The sequence below is a fragment of the Clarias gariepinus genome, chromosome 25 (genome assembly GCF_024256425.1).
Source record: "Clarias gariepinus isolate MV-2021 ecotype Netherlands chromosome 25, CGAR_prim_01v2, whole genome shotgun sequence".
Lineage (NCBI taxonomy): Eukaryota > Metazoa > Chordata > Actinopteri > Siluriformes > Clariidae > Clarias > Clarias gariepinus.
In genome coordinates, this window is record NC_071124.1 from 13,320,099 (window position 1) to 13,341,005 (window position 20,907).

A 20,907-nucleotide genomic window follows, 5' to 3' on the forward strand; every position below is an offset into this window, starting at 1 on the left:
CTTTTCTCTCTTTTTTTTGGCCTTGCAGTGTGTGTGTGTGTTAGAGAGATATAGGTGGCATGGTGGTTCAATGGTTAACACTGTTAGCAACTTCAGGGTTGGGGGTTCATCAAGCCCACGGTCAATGTGAGTATCTCAAACATGCACTGTAGCCTAAATTATTGTATTTGTGAATTTGTCTCCCTGTAAGTTGCAAGTGGTTTGGGTCCTCTGCAACTTATCTTTCCCCAGTAATAACCACTGGTGTAAAGTCATAGGTCGTTACAATGATGACAGTTTAATAATTAAAAAAGAGTATGGTTAAATGCTAGCTAATATTAATCATTTAAAAAACAACACAAACTTTGTCATAACCATCTTTAAATGCATGTTTGAATTTTAAAAAAATCACAGACTTTTACAATAATTCCTAAAATGTATAAAATGATTTATAAAACACCACCATTAAAAAACAAGAATAATAATTTTGGAGTAACCTTCTTTAACTTGTGAGCTAGTCTCTCTCTCTCTCTCTCTCTCTCTCCCTCTGGAGTGTGATATATGACACCAGAGGCTTTTAATTCCAGTGTAAAAACAAATACATCTCTAGACGGATATTAATAATGCATACTGCTAATTGAGTTGAATGCATGCTTTTAGTGATGGTGAGACCATACAGTGACACATGCTTACCCACATCCACATACACTATGGATTAGAGTGAAGAAATGCCTAACATAACAGTAGCAACAATTTTCACTCATGACAGCATCCACAATGTTTCAGTTTGCTTAAATAATGAGTCATTTTTATAGCAAGAGTAAACTGTCGGTAAGATCAGTCGATTGTTTTGACACTGGCTATACTAAAGCTGCTTAGCCCTCCATCTCATCCACATATCCCTCATCCCTTAGCAGATCTGTCAATCCCTCTCTTTCTAAGCCTCTCTGCTAACTCCTCTTCATGCTGAGAACAGACAAGTTTTAATAACGAGTGCAAGGTCATGCTGCTTGTCTTAAAGACCGAATCCTTTTAGTACTGAAGAGGATGAAGGTGCTGGTGTATTTGTGCAGGCTGTGATCCTTTGCGGTAAGTGGGGGGAAAAACAAACTCTTTCCATGCTGAGTTTTTGTCGAAGACATACCCCCTATTACACTTACATGAGACTTTGTGGATGTTTCATTAGAATATGTGTGTGTGCTGGAGGAGTATAAGCACACTAATACGTACCAACTGAGGAAAACCACTTAAAAAAAGCTATAACGGAAACACACACACACACAACCTCTTCTTCTGTCCATCATTGCACCTAAGAGTTACATTCTTTGTATCTGTTCCCTTTCTTCCATTAATGCTGACTTTTCTCCTTTACCCCCTCCTACTTCTTTCTCTCCGTTATCTCCTGGGCTAGGGGATTTGTGGTTTCTAAAAGCTTTTTGTATGTTTCCCATGTCTCTTACTCTCTTTGTCTGAGGAAAAAAAATACATCCGCATGAAACAAGAGACAAGTGTGTATAGGTAGGTGTCTGAGGAGAAGGGGGGGGGGGGGGGGGTAACCCTACTTGAAAAATCTGAAATCCCTAAAATCTGACAGCAAAATTTTGAAGGTGTGTGTAAATGAAGAAAGCACAGTGACCAAAATTACTGTTTTCTTATTTTTATATATTGTTTTCATTAATTGTCTTCATGCCTTGTAACAAACTTATCATTTGCAACTAAACTCAGAGAAAAGCCTCATTCTGGTCTCAATGCTCCTGGCATAAATAAAAACAGTATCAGTACTTATAACCTTAAAGCATTCAGTTTAGGACACAAGGTGCCTCTTTACCCAGATTGAGGGATAAAACTTTGAGACATTTCATATGATCAGCCATGAGGCATGAAGCCAAATAAAAGTTTAGTGACATTATTAATATCAAAACAAGACAATGTTAACATTATATATTTTTTAATCATTGTAAAAAAAAAAAAAAAATCACAACTAATCACAAAGTAATATGCATTTTAGCAGCATAAACCCAGAACCAAGTCTTGCAACACTTTCTCTGTCCGGGACACCATTAATATTTTTTTCATACATGCCCTTAATTAAGTATTCAACAATCATTTGTTGAAGAGACTGAATGCTAACTTTGGTTACCATGTTTTCACAGGAGACATCTATGCACCAATTAGAGCAAATCCACAGCTATGTACTTTTGGGCTTCATACATATACCAGGCAACAAAGGATTTAGTATCTGCCTGAATCTTTAAAATCAGGTCAGTCCCAGTTTTCCCCTTACAAAACTGTACATAAAGAACAATTTAAACATGTTCTTTTACTTGGTAAACTTGAGAGTGAAAATATAGAGAGGGAAAATTTGGCCTACATCCACAAAATATTTTAAAATTATCCATATTTAGGCACTCATGGTGCATTGAGCCAAGGGGATATTACTGAACAGCAAAACATTCTGCACATGATCTTTACATTGAAATAAATAAGAGGCACCTAAAAGTCCTAAACTGAGCTTTAACACACAGAAGTTAAATACAAAAAAAAAACAAAAAAACAAACAAACATGTGATTAGCACATTTCATAAGACCACAGCTGTAGCATATTCAAGTTTATGACATTACTCATGTAATGGTGACTTCTACATCATCCTTCAGATCATAAGAGACAGACCTTTCAGCTCAGTAGTCCCAGTCAGGCAGAGAGAGTTAATTAGATTACAATAATTCTTCACATGATTAGTACATGGATCTAATTCACTAATTTAAAAAAAAGGAGTTTTCAAGAAACTGTTGGATCCTTTTAGTGCAATGGTGTAGTTATTGTCAAAATAATAACAAATATTCACCCTGAAGGTAAAAAAAAAAAAAAAATACAAAATTCTCTCTTCGGAAAAGAATTATCTGGGAATGTGCGACTATTCATCCAGGTGTATAGATATGTCAGAATCATAAAATAAGTTTTTCCCCCCTGCACGTAGAGGTTTGTACCATGTGGAAAAAATACAAACAAAACTAAATCACTGTTACTATAGCTCCCCCTTATGGGATTTAGTATGTTGGTGACAAAGTTCTGTATGTGCATGTGTGCAATTCTTATATGTAATTTATTAGCAGTATGACAGTCATGCTCACTGAATATACTATGCAGTTAATTGATTTACATAGATCTGAAGTAAAAGTGCAACAAAGAAAAAAAAAAATTAATGACTGAATTTTTGTACCATGTCTGGTAAGCATGTGAATACAAATTAAAAAGCATCGCAGGACTTTTGCTCTGAATTTGCAATTACTGATTTAAAGAATTTATTGAGTCCCAAAATTTTTTTAATATAATGATTTTTATGTTTTGGATTACTGCTAGCTAATTTCATTTTGCCATATAATTTGTTTTGCCTATGTATAATCACAGATTAGGAGCAAGTAAGCATTTATGAGGTCATATAGCCTGAGAGAGGAGATGGATATGGATGGGCGGTGTTGGAGCAGGGCCCCGTTGTGGAGGACAGACAGCGGTCTGTCACTGTCTGTCTCTCTCTCTCTTTCAATCTTTCTCTCAGACGTCTTGATGCTTTGGACTGCAGATGCACCGATATTAACAGCATTCACAAATGCACTTATTCTAATACGACTGCAAAGCAACGCACAACTAATCAGTCAAGACTAAATTCTAATCGACACTCTTGCTCATTGCTCTTTTGTTGAGGCAAATTTTCCAGTTATGCTGTCAACCACAGTCCATGGACTAGAAGTGTGTGAGGGTGTGTGTCCGTCAGCTAGAGTCTCAACTGTGCCAAACAACCTGCTAGTTTCCTAGCACCATTCATGACACAGCCTCAGAGTCTTTCCTATGATTATGTGTTACGTGCAAAATTAAAATATTCAGGAAAACTGGAATTTGGTGTCAGTGTGGTATCAGTAGGTTCGCGCACAGTCATCGGTAAAACCACTGGATCCAATGTTCAGCTCAATAAATATTTACTTAAAACAAATAGCTATTTTCAGCCTAATCCTTCAATTCCATCATCCATTTTCCTCAGCACACCATCTTTCTCATTGTTCGTTCTTTTGCACAGGTTAGTGTTTTCATACCTTACTGTATTAACAGCACTTTTCTTAGACTATTTACCATTCATTCATTCATTCATGTCCCCTACTTTTCTCCCTATTACCATTCCGTTTCATTCCATTAATTTTCTTTCTCGCTTTCTTTCTTTATGTGAAGTTCTGCAGGGGTTGGCTGACCCGTAGGCAGGTCCAGTAGAGCGCTCTGGCCAGAGTCACCACGACCAGTAGCAACATGGCCACCCAAGCAGCATAAATCCCTCCATACACTTGTGCCTTAGACCACGTCCCTGCCTGCAGAGAGAAGGAGTTATTGAGACAAAGGAATATCACGGAAGAAGAGAAACAATAATAAGAAAAACATAAAAAATTTGAGAGGAAAGAGCAGTCATGTCTGCATTCACTCACAATCAGTCCTGCAGCCGAGATGCTGAAGAGCAGGCAAAGAAGGAAACACCATAGACTCCGCCTTCTCGGGTATGTCTGGCCAATTGAAGATCTGCAGCAAGAGAGATTTAGTGTTAAAGTATTAAATGCTGATGGTGATAGAGAGCCAGTTATGGTGTGCATGAGAATTAAACACAACTAATGCTTTTTATGGAAGCTCGAGCCCTTTGGAGAGCAGATACAAGGAACATGATGGGACTAATGTGACTGGACAGGAAGCACTATGCCAGTTGATATAAGGAATGATTTATAAACTGGTATTACCCAAAAGATCTACATTTACTTTTACATTTAGGCATCTGGCAGACGCCGTACTTGGAAATATCCTTATACTGGGTTACTAACTAAGTACCAATCAAACACCAGTGCTGAAGAAACAGATGTCGTAAGTCTGTCTTAAGATTGTCAGAGACTCAGCTGTACAGAATCTAGAGCTAGAGGTAATTTCACCGCCTAGGTGCCAGAACAGAAGAGTCTAGATGCCCATCTTCCCTGATCTCTGAGAAAATGGTAGGACTAGTCGAGCAGTGCTGACGGATCGGAAGGAACGTGATGCGGTGCGTGGTGTGATTAGAACTGAGAGGTATGTGGGTGCTGGGCTGTTTTTAGCTTTGTAGGAAAGCATCAGGGTTTTGAATTTGACGCGGGCAGCTACAGGAAGTGGGCCGGTGTGGGAGAACGGTTGAACCATCATTCCCTTTTGAATCCGGCTCCTCTCAAAGATCTTCGTTCATAACATCTCAGTCTTTTTCTTTGCAACCACCCACCTTTGGTTTGCTCATTATAGATTAATCAAAATATCTAAAGCTATATCCAGACGTTTGTAAATAAGAAAATGTGCACTCACACTTTTCTGCAATGGGGACATCGGGCCAGTGTCCTGTCAGTAAACTCTGTCCACTGCAAAGTTAATAAAACAAAACTATAATTAACATGATGATGGTAGAGGAATGCATTCCTGTAGTATAATACCCCCCCAAAATTATGGGGATGACATTGATGTTGATGTTAAACAACTAAACAATTAATAGTTATAAATTTATGACTGTTGCTGATAATTAAGAAAAGGAACAATAGAAGCTTGCTGCAGCATTAAATAACAGGGATGCCAACACAAAAGTGTCTCTACATTTTAAACCCAATGATGCCAATTCATTTTTTTTTTCTCCTTACAAGTGTCTTATCATGCCCTGTGACGCAGCATAACCTGAATTCCAAAAGGAGAAGATGGCTGGCTTATCTCTGGGCTGATTTATACTCCTGCATTGCGATGTTGAGAATGTGTGCTCGCAGTTTCCATTCGTCAAACCATTTACGTGTGTGTGATCGGACAAACCTCCCCTGCAAACAATCACTGTTCATCCAACATCACCCATGTTTACCCATGATCCCTCTCCTGGACATGACGCAAAGTTGCAAACAGATGAGCTGATGATTACTGTTGTTTTGCTCTAGAAAATCAGCATCTCACTTCACCTATGATCTGTTGTCTTCTAATATAACAAAGATAATATTTAAGTCTGGCTGCATCTATGTGTTTTTTCTACTAGTGTTTTTTTTAAGTATAATAGCATAACATCGAGCAGGGACTACAAATTGAGACTCAAGAACAGTGTTAGACCTGTCATTATACTCAGGAGTTTTATTGATGCAGCATCAGGTTTTGAAAATTCCTGTGTGCTATAGAATGTGCATGGATGCCATAAATTTAACTCCCCACCCTTTCCTACCTTTAATATACAACATAACAGAGAGACATGCAGCACATTGGTAAAACCAAGACTGGAGAAAAGGTGCAATGAGGTCACGGTTTCACTAAAACCCTCTACTCAATTTTAATTATCCGACAGCCTTTTCACATTTCAAGAAAGTTTCCATCCTGCCATAGAAAAGTGCACCTGACGTATCAAAACTGCGGGGTCGATCATATAATAAAAGTAGAAAGGATGAATATCCTGGGAGATGTCAAAAGTGCGATTACCAAACAACCTCACTGCCAGCTCCTATGCAGGTATATTTTTAAATATTTCACTTACAAGAATGAGCCAAACCATAACCTGGACAGTGGCGATGTGCTGATGTAGTCTGCTCTACAGGACACTTACAACAGCAGGGTCAAAGTGTGCAAGATTATAGAGGACGTATCCTAAACCAGACATTATCTCCTCTAGGCACTTAAGACTTAGGGCCCTTAAATCCAGCACAAAATACACCCATAGCATTTACCCCAGAGCTGTGAAACCCTCGAACTACAGAAGCAAGAATAACTTTTTCAGCGTTTGGTTATTTTGCCAGATGCGCCTTTATATCTAATGTTCTACCCCATTTCTTTTTATTATTTAAAATGTATCCAAGTTTATGTGTTTTTTTTTTTTTCAAACATCCTTTATAGTTTTTATACCATGACTACCTACTCACTCATATGCGTAATATAATTGGTGAAACAAATATATTCACAATTCTTCAATGAACTGATTGTCATGAAATCATATATATATATATATATATATATGTATATATATATATATATATATATATATATATATATATATACACATATACATACATACATATATACATACATACATATATACATACATATATACATATACATATATATATATATACTCAACAAAAATATAAACGCAACACCTTTGTTTCTGCTCCGATTTCTCATGAGATGGACTTGATCCAAAATTCATTCCAGATACACAATATTCCCATTTCTCTCAAACATTGTTCACAAATCAGTCTAAATGTGTGATAGTGAGCACTTCTGCTTTGCTGAGATAATCCATCCCACCTCACAGGTGTGCCACATCAAGATGCAGATCTGACATCATGAGTAGTGCACAGGTGTACCTTATACTGCCTACAATAAAAGGCCACCCTGAAATGTGCAGTTTTATCTCACAGCAAAATGCCACAGATGCCACAAGCATTGAGTGAGCGTGCAATTGGCATGCTGACAGCAGGAATGTCAACCAGATCTGTTGCTCGTGCATTGATTGTTCATTTCTCCACCATAAGCCGTCTCCAAAGGCGTTTCAGAGAATATGGCAGTACAGCCAACCGGCCTCACAACCGCAGACCACGTGTAACCACACCAGCCCAGGACCTCCACATCCAGCAGGTTCACCTCCAAGATCGTCTGAGACCAGCCACTCAGACAGCTGCTGAAACAATTGGTTTGCATAACCAAACAATTTCTGCACAAACTGTCAGACACCGTCTCAGGGAAGCTCAACTGCATGCTCGTCGTCCTCATCGGGGTCTTGACCTGACTCCAGTTCGTCGCCGTAACAGACTTGAGTGGGCAAATGCTCACATTCGATGGCGTCTGGCACGTTGGAGAGGTGTTCTCTTCACGGATGAATCTCGGTTTACATTGTTCAGGGCAGATGGCAGACAGCGTGTGTGGCGTCGTGTGGGTGAGCGCTTTGCTGATGTCAATGTTGTGGATCGAGTGGCCCATGGTGGTGGTGGGGTTATGGTATGGGCAGGCATCTGTTATGGACGAAGAACACAGGTACATTTTATTGATGGCATTTTGAATGCACAGAGATACCGTGATGAGATCCTGAGGCTCATTGTTGTGCCATACATCCATGAACATCACCTCATGTTTCAGCAAGATAATGCACGGCCCCATGTTGCAAGGATCTGTACACAGTTCTTGGAAGCTGAAAATGTGCCAGTTCTTGCATGGCCAGCATACTCACCGGACATGTCACCCGTTGAGCATGTTTGGGATGTGCTTGACCGGCGTATACGACAGCGTATACCAGTTCCCACTAATATCCAACAACTTCGCACAGCCATTGAAGAGGAGTGGACCAACATTCCACAGGCCACAATTGACAATCTGATAAACTCTATGCGAAGAAGATGTGTTGCACTGCATGAGGCAAATGGTGGTCACACCAGATACTGACCGGTTCTGAGTCCCCAGACCCCTAATAAAGCAAAAAACTGCACATTCCAGGGTGGCCTTTTATTGTGGGCAGTATAAGGTACACCTGTGCACTACTCATGATGTCAGATCAGCATCTTGATGTGGCACACCTGTGAGGTGGGATGGATTATCTCATAAAGCAGGTCACACTTTAGATTTAGATTTAATAATATTATTTGGATTAAGTATAAGAAATTTATTCACAATACCACTATCTGAAGTTATCTCGGATCACTATCTTGTCTCAATTCAAGTGTGTCACAATAATAATGTACACACAGCGCCGCGCTACCGTATGAAACGTACATTCACATCAACTACCAAACAGAGTTTTATCAGTAATCTCCCAGAGTTCCCAACTTCGATTAGATCACCGTCTGACCCCACAGAACTCGATCAGGCGACTGAATATTTAGAGTCGACATTTCGCTATACCCTAGATAATGTAGCTCCAGTCAAAAGAAAAATTATTAGAGATAAAAAACTTGCTCCCTGGTATAACGATCACACGCGCACTTTAAAACAGACCGCTCGGAAATTAGAACGTAAATGGCGTCAAACTAAATTACTAGTATTTCGAATAGCATGGAAGGAGAGCATCCTGAACTATAGAAAAGCTCTTAGTGTAGCTAGATCAACATATCTCTCCACTCTTATAGAAAATAACAAAAATAATCCTAGATTCTTATTTAATGCTGTAGCCAAATTAACCAGAAATAAGACCACTGCAGAAATCTCCACAACAACATCATGCAATAGTGAGGACTTCATGAACTTTTTTAATAATAAAATTGTAAATATTAGGCATAAAATTGAGGTTTTGAAACCGAACAATGTAATTGATGCAGATGTTAATCTAGCCATGTCAGACCAGAACCTAGAATACTTTACTCCCCTTGAAGAGAATGAACTAATTTCACTCATCTCTTCTTCAAATTCATCAACCTGTATATTAGATCCTGTACCGACACATTTTCTTAAACAGATAGTACCAGCAATAATAGAACCCCTGTTGAGAATAATTAATTCTTCACTCAGCATTGGATATGTTCCAAAATCTTTTAAATTAGCAGTTATCAAACCAATAATTAAGAAACCTGACCTCGACCCCTGTCAGCTGTCCAGTTACAGACCAATATCAAACCTCCCCTTTATCTCTAAGATCCTGGAAAAGATAGTAGCGGAGCAGCTATGCTCATATATACATAGGAATGGCATACATGAACTGTATCAGTCAGGATTTAGGCCTCATCACAGTACAGAGACGGCGCTCGTTAAAGTAGTAAATGACATTCTATTGGCCTCTGATCAGGGTTGTGTAACTATGCTTGTATTACTTGACCTCAGTGCAGCTTTTGACACTGTTGATCACGCTATTCTTCTTCACAGATTAGAAAATGTAGTGGGAATTAAGGGTACAGCCCTCTCCTGGCTCAGATCCTATCTGACCCATCGTTATCAGTATGTAGACTTAAATGGTGATTATTCTGCATGTTCTCTAGTGGAGTTTGGCGTTCCGCAGGGTTCAGTTTTAGGTCCACTGCTTTTTTCCCTTTACATGCTTCCTCTGGGCAACATAATCCGTAAGCATGGTATTAGTTTTCATTGTTATGCTGATGATACACAGTTATATGTCTCAGCAAAACCTGATGAGAAAAAACAGCTTACTAAAATTGAGCAATGTGTGCAGGACATAAGAAATTGGATGCTAACTAACTTCCTTCTGCTAAATCCGGATAAGACAGAAGTTCTAGTCATAGGACCGCATACAGCTAGGAGTAAAATTTTAGATCATACCGTAACTTTAGATGGCCTTTCTGTTCCATCAAATGCAACAGTGAAAGACCTTGGTGTGATTATTGATTCCAGCCTTTCATTTGAAGCACATGTAGATAATATTACCAGGATAGCATTCTTTCACCTCAGAAATATTGCCAGAATAAGAAATTTATTGTCGCTAAACGACGCAGAAAAACTAGTTCATGCTTTTATCACCTCTAGGTTGGACTATTGTAATGCCTTACTGTCTGGTTGTTCAGCTAGATGCATAAATAAGCTTCAGCTAGTCCAAAATGCAGCAGCGAGAGTCCTCACCAGAACCAGAAGATATGAGCACATCACCCCTATCTTATCTTCACTCCATTGGCTCCCTGTGAAATTTCGCATTGATTTTAAAATACTACTCTTGACATATAAAGCATTAAATGGTCTCGCGCCGCAGTACCTGAGCGAACTGCTAGTGTCTTACGATCCGCCACGCCTACTTCGATCAAAGGATGCAGGCTGCTTGTCAGTACCGCGTATTATGAAAAATACAGCTGGGGGCAGAGCTTTTTCTTACAAAGCCCCAAAGTTATGGAATAGTCTTCCAAATAGTGTTCGGGACTCAGACACAGTCTCAGTGTTTAAGTCCAGGCTAAAAACCTATTTATTTAGCCGAGCATTTTTATAAATAGATTTGCCATAGGTAAAGGAGCAGATCTGGGGGACTCATGGACGTAGAGTATTATGGTAAACTGGTATGTTTGGATGCTGTCTTCCTCACTCTCATTGATCACTCAGGTTTGCTGACGGTGAGGTGATTGTTTGCTTTACATGTCAGGAAGCCCTCATGTTTGTGTTTCCTTCTGGCTCCTCCCTTTTAGTTATGCTGTCATAGTTAGTCCTGCCGGAGTCTCTGCTTGCACGCTACAGTTAATATACATTCACATTATACATTGTGTGACTGTGACCATACCTAACTGCCATCTCTCCTCTTCTTCTCTTTCCCCCCCTCTTTCTTTTTCCTCTCTCCTCCTGTCCCCCCCTTTCACTCTTTCTCTCCCTCTCTGTCGAGCTACACATGTCGTTCCTGAGCTGCCAGTGATCCAGACTCCCTCTGCCCTCCGGACCTGTCTGACCCATCCTGGTGCCCCGCTTCTGGCTGAAGATCTCGTCACATGGATGCCCCGTGTGTCTCTCTGGGATGCGTCTGGTGTCTGGGAATGATTCTCTCTACCTAGAAAATGGTTCTGGCCTTGACTGGTGTTGGCAACTGTTTCTCTGGGGACTTGACAGTTCGATAGTTCATGACTGGAACTTCTTACAAGTCTACCTGGGTCTTCAATAACTACCTGGACTCCATATTAACATCAATTAACATCAGCTATTATAGCTGAACTGCCTCCCACCCTACACACTGTAATAATGCAGATCATTTACTGCTTTCTGTTTCACCCAAATGAGGATGGGTTCCCTGTTGAGTCTGGTTCCTCTCAAGGTTTCTTCCTCTTACCATCTCAGGGAGTTTTTCCTTGCCACTGTCGCCCTCGGCTTGCTCACCAGGGACAAACTGACCATTTTGATTCATACAAATTCACATTTCATACAAACCTAAATAATTCTTTTGACTATGTAAAGCTGCTTTGCGGCAATGAAAATTGCTAAAAGCGCTATACAAATAAAATTGAATTGAATTGAAATTATCTCAGCAAAGCAGAAGTGCTCACTATCACACATTTAGACTGATTTGTGAACAATGTTTGAGAGAAATGGTAATATTGTGGATCTGGAATTTTAGATCTTTAAGTCCATCTCATGAAAAATCGGAGCAGAAACAAAGGTGTTGCGTTTATATTTTTGTGTATATATAGTATGCTGGCTATTTTTTTTTATTTTAATTTTTTTGTTGTTTTTTTTGTATGATTTTCTGTATTATTTATACCCTATATGATTTACCCTGCCTGGATCCACTGTGACCCTGATCACCATGAAATATTTAATAAAGATGAATGAATGTTAGTACTATAGATAATCTACTGTCTGTGATGATTATACTGCTTGTTACAATGGTGTCACCAGAGCGCTGCTTGAAGAGAATGATACTGTTAATGAGGACAGTACCAAGAAGGTGTTGCTACAGTGGCCACATGACACTCTGGCCCCAGTAGGCTGTGGGTCTGGACTGGCTGGCCCTGGGTGTACAGGTCCCAAGTTAATGATCCTCTTACTGCAACACACAGGCACAAAAAGCTGCATTAAACACTGTCCAGTAATATAAAACGTACGCTCATTATTTTCTTATGGACACTGTTTTACCTTATTTAGCATTTTTTTGACATGTACAGTATTCGCCATGAATTATATTAACGAGTACACCTGTTAATATATGTACTTATCCAGCCAAGTAGCAGCATCAAAATTGTGATCTCAGTAACTCTGATGATGGGATGGCTCATGTTTTTTTTTTTAAACTGATAGATTTTCACACACAGTATCATCTATAGTAGATGCATTCTACATTCCTCCAATACCAGATTTTTAAGAACTTCCAGTGGCATTTTTGTCCTTGTCTTACCAGTAAGGGCGTGGACAGGCGATGCGCTGAGACGTGACCTTGCAGATGAGCAGACAGTTACAGGGACAGCGCACATATTTCTTCCCAGCAGGAGCATTCTTTATGGGCTAAGGGGCAAAAGAAGAAGAATGAAATGTAAAGAAATGGGGAAAAAAGTATTTTAAAGACTGTCTGAGAGAAATTGCTTCATATCTGTGAAGACTTGGATATTTACACTTTTGGATACAGTAGGTGGCAGTATACACAAAGAATAGATGAGTATAAGGAAGTCAAACCGACATCAACCATGCCCAACAATACTGATGATTCAGAGAAAATGTCAAGAACGACTTTCTCGTCATCCTACTTTAATAACTATTGCTGTGTAGTTTAGAGGATGAGATTGGCACATGCTGCATGGACACCCAAATTACAAAGGAGACAGCGGCTCACTTCGGTGTTTAGGCACAGTCGGCTCTGTACTTGTTTAGAACCCATGCCGAAGTATACCTTAACATGCTCAAGACCACCTTTTCGAGTGGACCTGAGCATTAAACAACCTGGTTCACATGGGGGCAAGTGTACTCTGAACCGTGCCCGAGACTGTAACTCTGAAAGCACCCTTAATCTTAATAGCAGTAGGACTTCAGAAATTAAGCCCAACTGCAACCTATTTCACTCGATCCTGCGTTTTGGAAAAAGTAAACAGCACCTTGTTGCTTTAAATAAAAACACAACTGGCTTTTATTTACGTTTGCATATAATATTGCACATTGCGTCACATGTTATGAGCAAACAATAATTAGAATTGATTGTATCACTGAATAAAGTATATAATTATTACAGATTAAGAACACAACCAAAAGCACACACATGTACACATCGCCACATCCTCCAGCTCAGGTTACTCCGTGTGAATAACATTCCGATGCATGACACAGCTGTAAAATAAGAAATAATCGGTTGCCATTTGTCAAAGAATGCCTCAGTAGGACCTCTTGTGCAAGTGTGCATTTAATCTTCTCCACCTTGAGAAAAATTGATAAATCTTTAATCCAATGAGAGATACATAAACACTTAATAGACTTCTAATGTAAAAGTATGGAACGTCTGGCCAACAAAAATGAGAAAACAATAACATTCGTTATGTGTAGAATGCAATGGGACTGAATCATCTGGAACGCCAAATATGGCAATTAATGGACATGGTTTCAACTCTACCCCCAGTTAGGTGGACATGATATTTAAAAAAAAAAAAACTGTCCAAAAGTCTCGTAAATTTGGGCACAAAGAGCACATGCGACATTATTTTCTAATGGCATCCATCTTCAACAAGTCCCAAAGACTATGAAACTTGTACCTTTCCTAGTGCATTGACATAAGCTTGTTTTCATGGTTTCATGGACTTACTGTTGCTTCGTTGCACACACCGCACTTGACCACATGCTGGTGAATCTTTCCCTCAACACTGATTAGAGACTGACACACGCGGCAGCTGATCACAGGGGCACTGCCACTCTCGGGTGATGTCAGGGGTGAGTAGGGTGGAGGATCTTCGCCCAAGAGCACTGAGGGCTGAGATGGGCTTGGAAATGGCGGGAAACCTGAGAGACAGAGATGTGACTTAGTATTTCTTCATTTCATCAAATTAGGGGAAAGAAACATACAATAACATAAAAAATTACCGGTGGAAATGAAAATCTACCTTAAGTATTTAATATCTGTTTGAGTAATACATTTCATTTGTATTCAAATCAGAACTTAATTAAGAAAATTAAAGTCCTTAATTGAAATAAGTCAATACTCACTCCTTAAAAACTAGAGTCAACTTTATTAATCAGATGTTTTAAATAATCAAGAGTTTTAAATAAGATACTGCGGTGCCTGTTTAAGTATTAGATGAAGAAAAGGATGTGTTAGGGACGGAAAATTAATTAATCAGAACTTCTGATTGGCAGAATCTTGCCCAGGTCAATTATTTAGACTTTTTAAAATTAGGTGAAAACTTTTCCCTCATGTGTTCATGTACTGTGTATGTAGTCACATGACTCCGCTCTGTGCAGTCTGTGACTTGAAAGCAAAAAAAAAAAAAATTATATATACATATATATACTGTATATTCCAGCTTTAATAGTTGAGCATATTTACAGGACAAAACTTGTCAGTAAACTACAAGGATAAACAAATAAAATATACATAACATTGCTTTGAGCTCACATCACCCAGCCAGCACTTTATGCATTATGAAAATTCCCCAAATCTTTAAGATGTGGTGTATAAAAGCACTTTCTGTTAAGTTGCTCGTAGCCAGTACTTGATGGACCAAAGTATTACAGTGTGCTGGATTCACCAAATGTGTGTCTAATACAACAACAAATATGTTCAACTTTCGCATAAGTCAAAAAACCACTCACAGGCATGTCCGTCACTGGATTTACAGTTATTAAGCTCTTCAACAGCTCTTTCACGTTTCGAAACCTGTTCTTTTTCTCGTTCTTGTATTTGGGAGTTGTAATGTGAAGGTCACATAACATTTTATAGGGTTAGATGTTTTTCTGAATTTTCATTCTTTACAGGGGTGCATATCATTCCTGCACACTTACACAGCTTCACGTCTGTCGCTGGCTTCACTGACTGATACAGAGGAGTGATGTTGGACCATAATTTTTTAAAAATGAAAGCATAAAAAATAAAAAAATCTTGAAATATTTCACTTTAAAATTTCACTAAAAATTTTTGTAGATATAGTTTATTTCTTTTCATCCACCTTATTCTTGCCATTCCAATGAAGTGTGTGTTTGAAGGTTTTTCTGTAAAAAAATCTGTTTTTCTCTAAAAGTTATTTTAACTAACTAGCTTGTCATATTTTAGGACATGTCTTCTAATTCTATGGACTTTCTTGATTTTTATTACTTTTCTACATTGTAAACCAATGCTGAAGGCATCCAAAATATGCAATAATCTCCCCTTTGAACAGTTGATTTTGAGATTTCCTGATACAAGTGCTCTGTAAAGCCTTTATAACACCTCTAATCTAAGGCTCAAAACAAATTCGAAAACTTACAAAGAACTATTCCTGAACAGCTGACCTTCTATCTTAAAATAACAAATGACTGGTAATTAATCAACCCAATGCCATATATGTTATTTCATCGTTTAAATGTGAATGTGAAACGTGAATCCAAACTTTTGACTGGTACTATGTCACAGCGTCTTTAGACATGGTCATTAAATGTCTTGTGGTAAGCATTAATTAAGCATTAGATTTACAAAAATAAATATATTTATGCAGGTAGCGTAATATAAAAATATGCAAAAAAAACAAATAAAGGAAATAAAGAAAAAAAATTCAATTGTTTGTTACAGATACCTTACAGCACCCCCCTTCCCCCCACATCCCGGTTAGGAAGCCAGGGTCAGAGCGCAGGGCCAGGACAAAAATGTCACATCCAGAAACCTATAAAATGATCACAGGACCAATGAGTTTCTAGCGGGCTGTGTTTTTTATGGTCCTGTTTGTGTGTATTTACACCTCAGGTGATGCACAGACCCTAATATTCCACAGTTAATTGGAAAAATTGCCCAGTCAGAATAAAAATTCATGACGTAACCTCCTAAATCGGAACTTAATCGTTTCTCCGTCATTGAAAAAAATACATTCTATCTGTGCATGCTTGTCCTGTGCCTGTTCGTTAAGCACCGTGAGAATAACTGTCTCACACCAATCTTTACTCAAGACTTTCATCCTCTGGGTCTCTGGTAAAGAAAGGGGCATGGCACAGATTAGATGCTTCGCTATGTGTGAAATGCAAGTCAATCACTCATAGATGAGACTGAATTCTTGTAACAAATCATGGCAAAAGATGGGATTTATCAGAAAAGATGGTAAGCCTAACCAAACCACACATTTAGAGAAAAAGTTTTTTATATTATTCTCCTGCTGTTATATTTTCATCAGATTAAATGCTTCACAGCACATCCAATCATTTCAAAACAAGTTACATTCTGATTAAATTCTTTGGGTGTGTAAACATGCATCTTATCAGATGGGTGTTCATGTAAACAATTAAATTGAACTCACTAATCAGAACGATTTCATGTTACTACTGTGCATGTAAACACAGCTATAGAGCAATGTGTTTGGTCAAAGAGGTACTGGAGTAGAAAAGAGACTCCGACTTCACTTTCGGATGAACCAAAGTTGCAACAACAACTTAAAGATGCAAGTGAGTCATAACCATATTTAGGGGCAGTGGTGGCTCAGTGTGTTAAGTTTCCTAGTTACTGTTCGGTAACTCGAGTCGATGGTTCAAGCTGCTGTTGGGCCCTTGAGCAAGGCCCTTAACCCAGTCTGCTCCAGGCCATATAATAGCTGGCCCTGTTTTCTGACCCCGGTCTAGTAACACAGCTGGGATATGCGAAGAATAAAGGCTAAACTTAAAGTGTATGAGAAACAATTTTTCATTGACCAACTGAAAATGTTTGATATCTGAGGACAGGCCACTAATACACATGCTACAAGAATAAACGCAGCATGTAATGGCAGTCAAAAGGCTTTATTTTTTACCATGAGGTGACATCTACGAAGAAAATCATGGACATGTGCACCATGAACACTATGTCGATGTAACTTATTCCAGAGCCATAACCGCTCATCAGAGCTGAACGTGGATATACGTGGTATCGAATGATCTCATAAAAATGAAAAAGCTCTTCTGCTTGGGTAAAATGAAAGAATGACTAAAGCGGTTGTACAGTATGTTTGTTGTTTTCACTTTGTGGTCAGAATCCCTACAGAGAAAATGTCCGGATCCTGGGAAGTGCTCGAAGTGGGAAAAACTCAGAGGCTGCGTCTTGTCAGACGGATATAAACACAAACACAACCCAAAGTAAGAATTTATTGTTGACCGTCATTCATCAACATATACTTGAGCAAATAAGACGAAAATCAGCATTTTAGAAACTTTGGTAAATTAAGCATATTTTTGTATGCCCGAAACATATAGTACATACATCACGCTTAACCCTCACTGTTTGTAAACATGACCTGGTGTTGAAAAGGAAACGCGTCCTATTTGTATGTGTAAATGTGTATATATCTTGACAAATATTATGTGTAACTCTTTCTAAATGCAGTAAATTCGGAAGAAAATCGTCTCATAACAGGCGAGGGCTTAACACCGAGCACTTCCAGTGCAAACACGGGATGGTTTAAGTAACTCCTGTTGAAACAATTTAACGCACTGATGATTGTAGAAGATGCAGATCACTATTAAGAGTCTAACTTTTACGCTACTGAACTGTTTTATTCAATAGATGTGAACCAGCACCCGCCTATGCGCTGCACCCCGGATGCGGAAGTAGTTAGCCTCCTAAGAGATTAGCCGAAATGATACGAGTACCCGGCATGCCTACAAATAAATGCACCGTACGTTGTGCACTGCTTACGCAGCCAACCGCTAAGTAACTCCCATGCGGCACAAAAACGAACAAAATGCATAAAAAGGTTGCGATTACAGCTATACTTCTCTTTAAACAGCACCTAGCCCAGGCCTCAGATACTCGTAGCACCGCTAGAGGGATGGGCTCAAAGGGGGATTCCATTAAGCTAGCTATCAGTACTCACTCTGCGGTTTGCTCGGTTGCGAAAACGGACTTGGCCCAGGAGAAACGCCACCGATCCCGCTTCCGGCAGCTCCATCGCCGAGATCTGAGAGTAACGGTGAGCGCTCGCCGTCCGCCATGGCGAGAGCGAGGCACGGAGAAACAGGGCGCGCGCACTGCCAAGCCACCGAGGAGCGCAGCTGGACGCGCTTTCGTCACATGGTTACAGGCCGGCTACCGTGGCAACGTACGCGCATGCGCGTTTTCTGCTGCGTGCGCGTCTCAAAATCACTGGGTGCGCTCGTGCGCGCATCTTTATCGGAATTCTTTCCATCTTAAAATGGGTTTGTTTTGATTTTTAGATAAAGTCGTAATTAATTTACTGTCATAGAGGGATAATACAGAAGGAGCTGATGGGATGCGCCTCCTTTGTAACATGTGATCTGCCACCCGGCCCTCCTCACTTTCAGGCACCATTTTAATGAGATTTACTTTACACGTTAGCTTAGAAACAGTGAAACTGGAATATATTAAGGCTAGGTTCACACGCATACGGGGGTTTAACGCAATTTTTGGCGTTTGTTCTTGTTTTTTCTACAATCATGGTTTCCATTATTTTACAGTGGACTGGGAAACAGGCGTTAAAACCCAGACATGTGACCTGCGCATGTTTTTTTCGTTTGTGTTGAACGCATTAGAACGTTATCGTGGTTGCTGATTAGATTCCCACGTTGGGGTGTCTAAAGATCTTTTTCCTTTGATAACATTTTTAAAGTATATTTGGCGATTTTAATTACTACATTTTTGTCCTGAAGTGCCAGAAAACTTTCAAACATGTACTCAACTGTTCCTTTTCATTAACCACCAGTACATGGGCTTGATATCGATGCATGCAAAGCCTCCTTTCCATCCACCCATCTAGGAACCTCTGTAGATCAACCTCTACTTCTATATGTAAGAAATTAAAGGAGCTAGTTATAGACTAAAGGAAGCAGTCTAGAGCATGCATTGCCTTTACAAAATAAAATAGCAGTTCACATTGCTGAGGATATTACATGGCCCATCCACACTGGGGCTGTGGTGAAAAAGGCACAGCATTGTCATTGCAACCTACAGAAGGTTCAGCCTGAGCCCCACGATCATCTGGTCAGAGAGGATCATGACTGGCAACATTATCTTTTTCACAGTTTGAACTATCCTAAAAAATCTATTGAATTGTTAATGTATATATGTTTGGCCATCTTGCCATTAATTAAAGCAACTTGCAAACTGTCCTTCAAGCTCATCTCTTTGTTTTATTGGACTGGATATTCAAAACTCTGTAAATTGCATTAAATATGTTATAAATATTTATAAATTATTTACAGTGCAATGAGAACTTACATGATTTGGTCTAACCAGCTGCATGGCCACAAGGAAACCACTTGTTAGTGAAGCTAATCAGTAAAAAACTTTGATTTGCTAAGGAGGATAAAGATTAGACTTTGGAGCAATTCGAAAGGTTGTGTAGTCTGATGAGTCCAGATCGACCCTATTCCAAAGCAATTGCCATGTCAGGGTAGGAAGCACATAAAGTGATGCACCCATGATGCACAGTCCATCCATCCATCTAGGAACCTCTGTAGCCCAACTAGGGTCCATGGAGGCCAATGGTGACTATTGTATTTATTCCTATTTGTACAACTGTGGAAAGACCTCCGGTAACCATTCACACGGACATTCACACACTACGGACAATTTGGAAATGCCAATTAGCCAAATGTGCATGTCGGCAGATAAAACTTGAGGTTTAAATCTAATCCAATCCAATATAATTTCACTGCATTTATCACTATTAACCTATAGGAGATTTTTGTTGGCATGGGAATCTACCACTCCTCCTGCAGCTGTGTGGATAGAGAATGTGTTTTTATTTAACTAGAAAAGATAAATGTTATACTGAGGAGATGTGTAAAAAAGTTTTATTTAAAATGGAAACCTTTTTTGTTGTTATTTGAGAGTTTTGGAAACTGCCTACTGCCCAGGTATGTTTGGGGACATTTCCTGAACTGTAATTCCTTAAATAAATAAAAAAAAGTCTTTAGGACAATTATTTTAAATGGATTTTGTATATACAATTTCCTCCTGTTTTTAGTTAATAGATTATTATTCTGGGCGGCACGGTGGTGTAGTGGTTAGCACTGTCGCCTCGCACCTCCAGGGTCTAGGTTCGATTACCAGCCGGGCTCGATTCCTGTCTCTGTGTGCATGGAGTTTGCATATTCTCCCCGTGCTTGGTGGGTTTTCTCCGGGTATACTCTGGTTTTCTCCCACAGTCCAAAGATATGCAGGTTTGGTTGATTGGCGTTCCCAAATTGGCCGTAGTGTGTGTGTGTGTGCCCTGCGATGGATTGGCACTCTGTTCAGGGTGTACCCTGCCTTGTGCCCTAAGCCTCCTGGGATAGGCTCTAGGCCCCCGCATGAATACAAGGTAAAGTGGTATAGAAGATAGAAGAGTAAGTGAGAATATTATTCATAGTTATTATTTATAATAGGAGCAATAAAT

General features: G+C 39.4%; 1 protein-coding gene across 1 annotated transcript; it reads right to left on the reverse strand.

Annotated features, from left to right (window-relative positions):
• Positions 1-1,604: 1,604 nt before the first annotated feature.
• pip4p1a (phosphatidylinositol-4,5-bisphosphate 4-phosphatase 1a) lies at positions 1,605-18,556 on the reverse strand. The gene is made up of 7 exons (XM_053487200.1): positions 18,385-18,556; positions 14,169-14,362; positions 12,780-12,886; positions 12,326-12,431; positions 5,336-5,388; positions 4,450-4,540; positions 1,605-4,335 (listed from the first exon to the last, which is right to left on the reverse strand). Exons 1-7 carry the CDS (start codon positions 18,500-18,502, stop codon positions 4,192-4,194), a joined length of 813 nt encoding a protein of 270 aa, XP_053343175.1. The 5' UTR covers positions 18,503-18,556; the 3' UTR covers positions 1,605-4,191.
• Between the last annotated feature and the right edge of the window lie 2,351 nt (positions 18,557-20,907).

What these genes read in the sequence shown, in the direction of transcription:
- pip4p1a (XM_053487200.1), bottom strand. Translation starts at nt 18,502, where the DNA reads ATGGCGGACGGCGAGCGCTCACCGTTACTCTCAGATCTCGGCGATGGA. An exon ending in GCAACCGAGCAAACCGCAGA is followed by an intron (nt 14,363 to 18,384) that starts GTGAGTACTGAT and finishes TCTGTCTCTCAG; the next exon opens with GTTTCCCGCCATTTCCAAGC. An exon ending in ACTGTAGCAACACCTTCTTG is followed by an intron (nt 5,389 to 12,325) that starts GTACTGTCCTCA and finishes TTAACTTTGCAG; the next exon opens with TGGACAGAGTTTACTGACAG.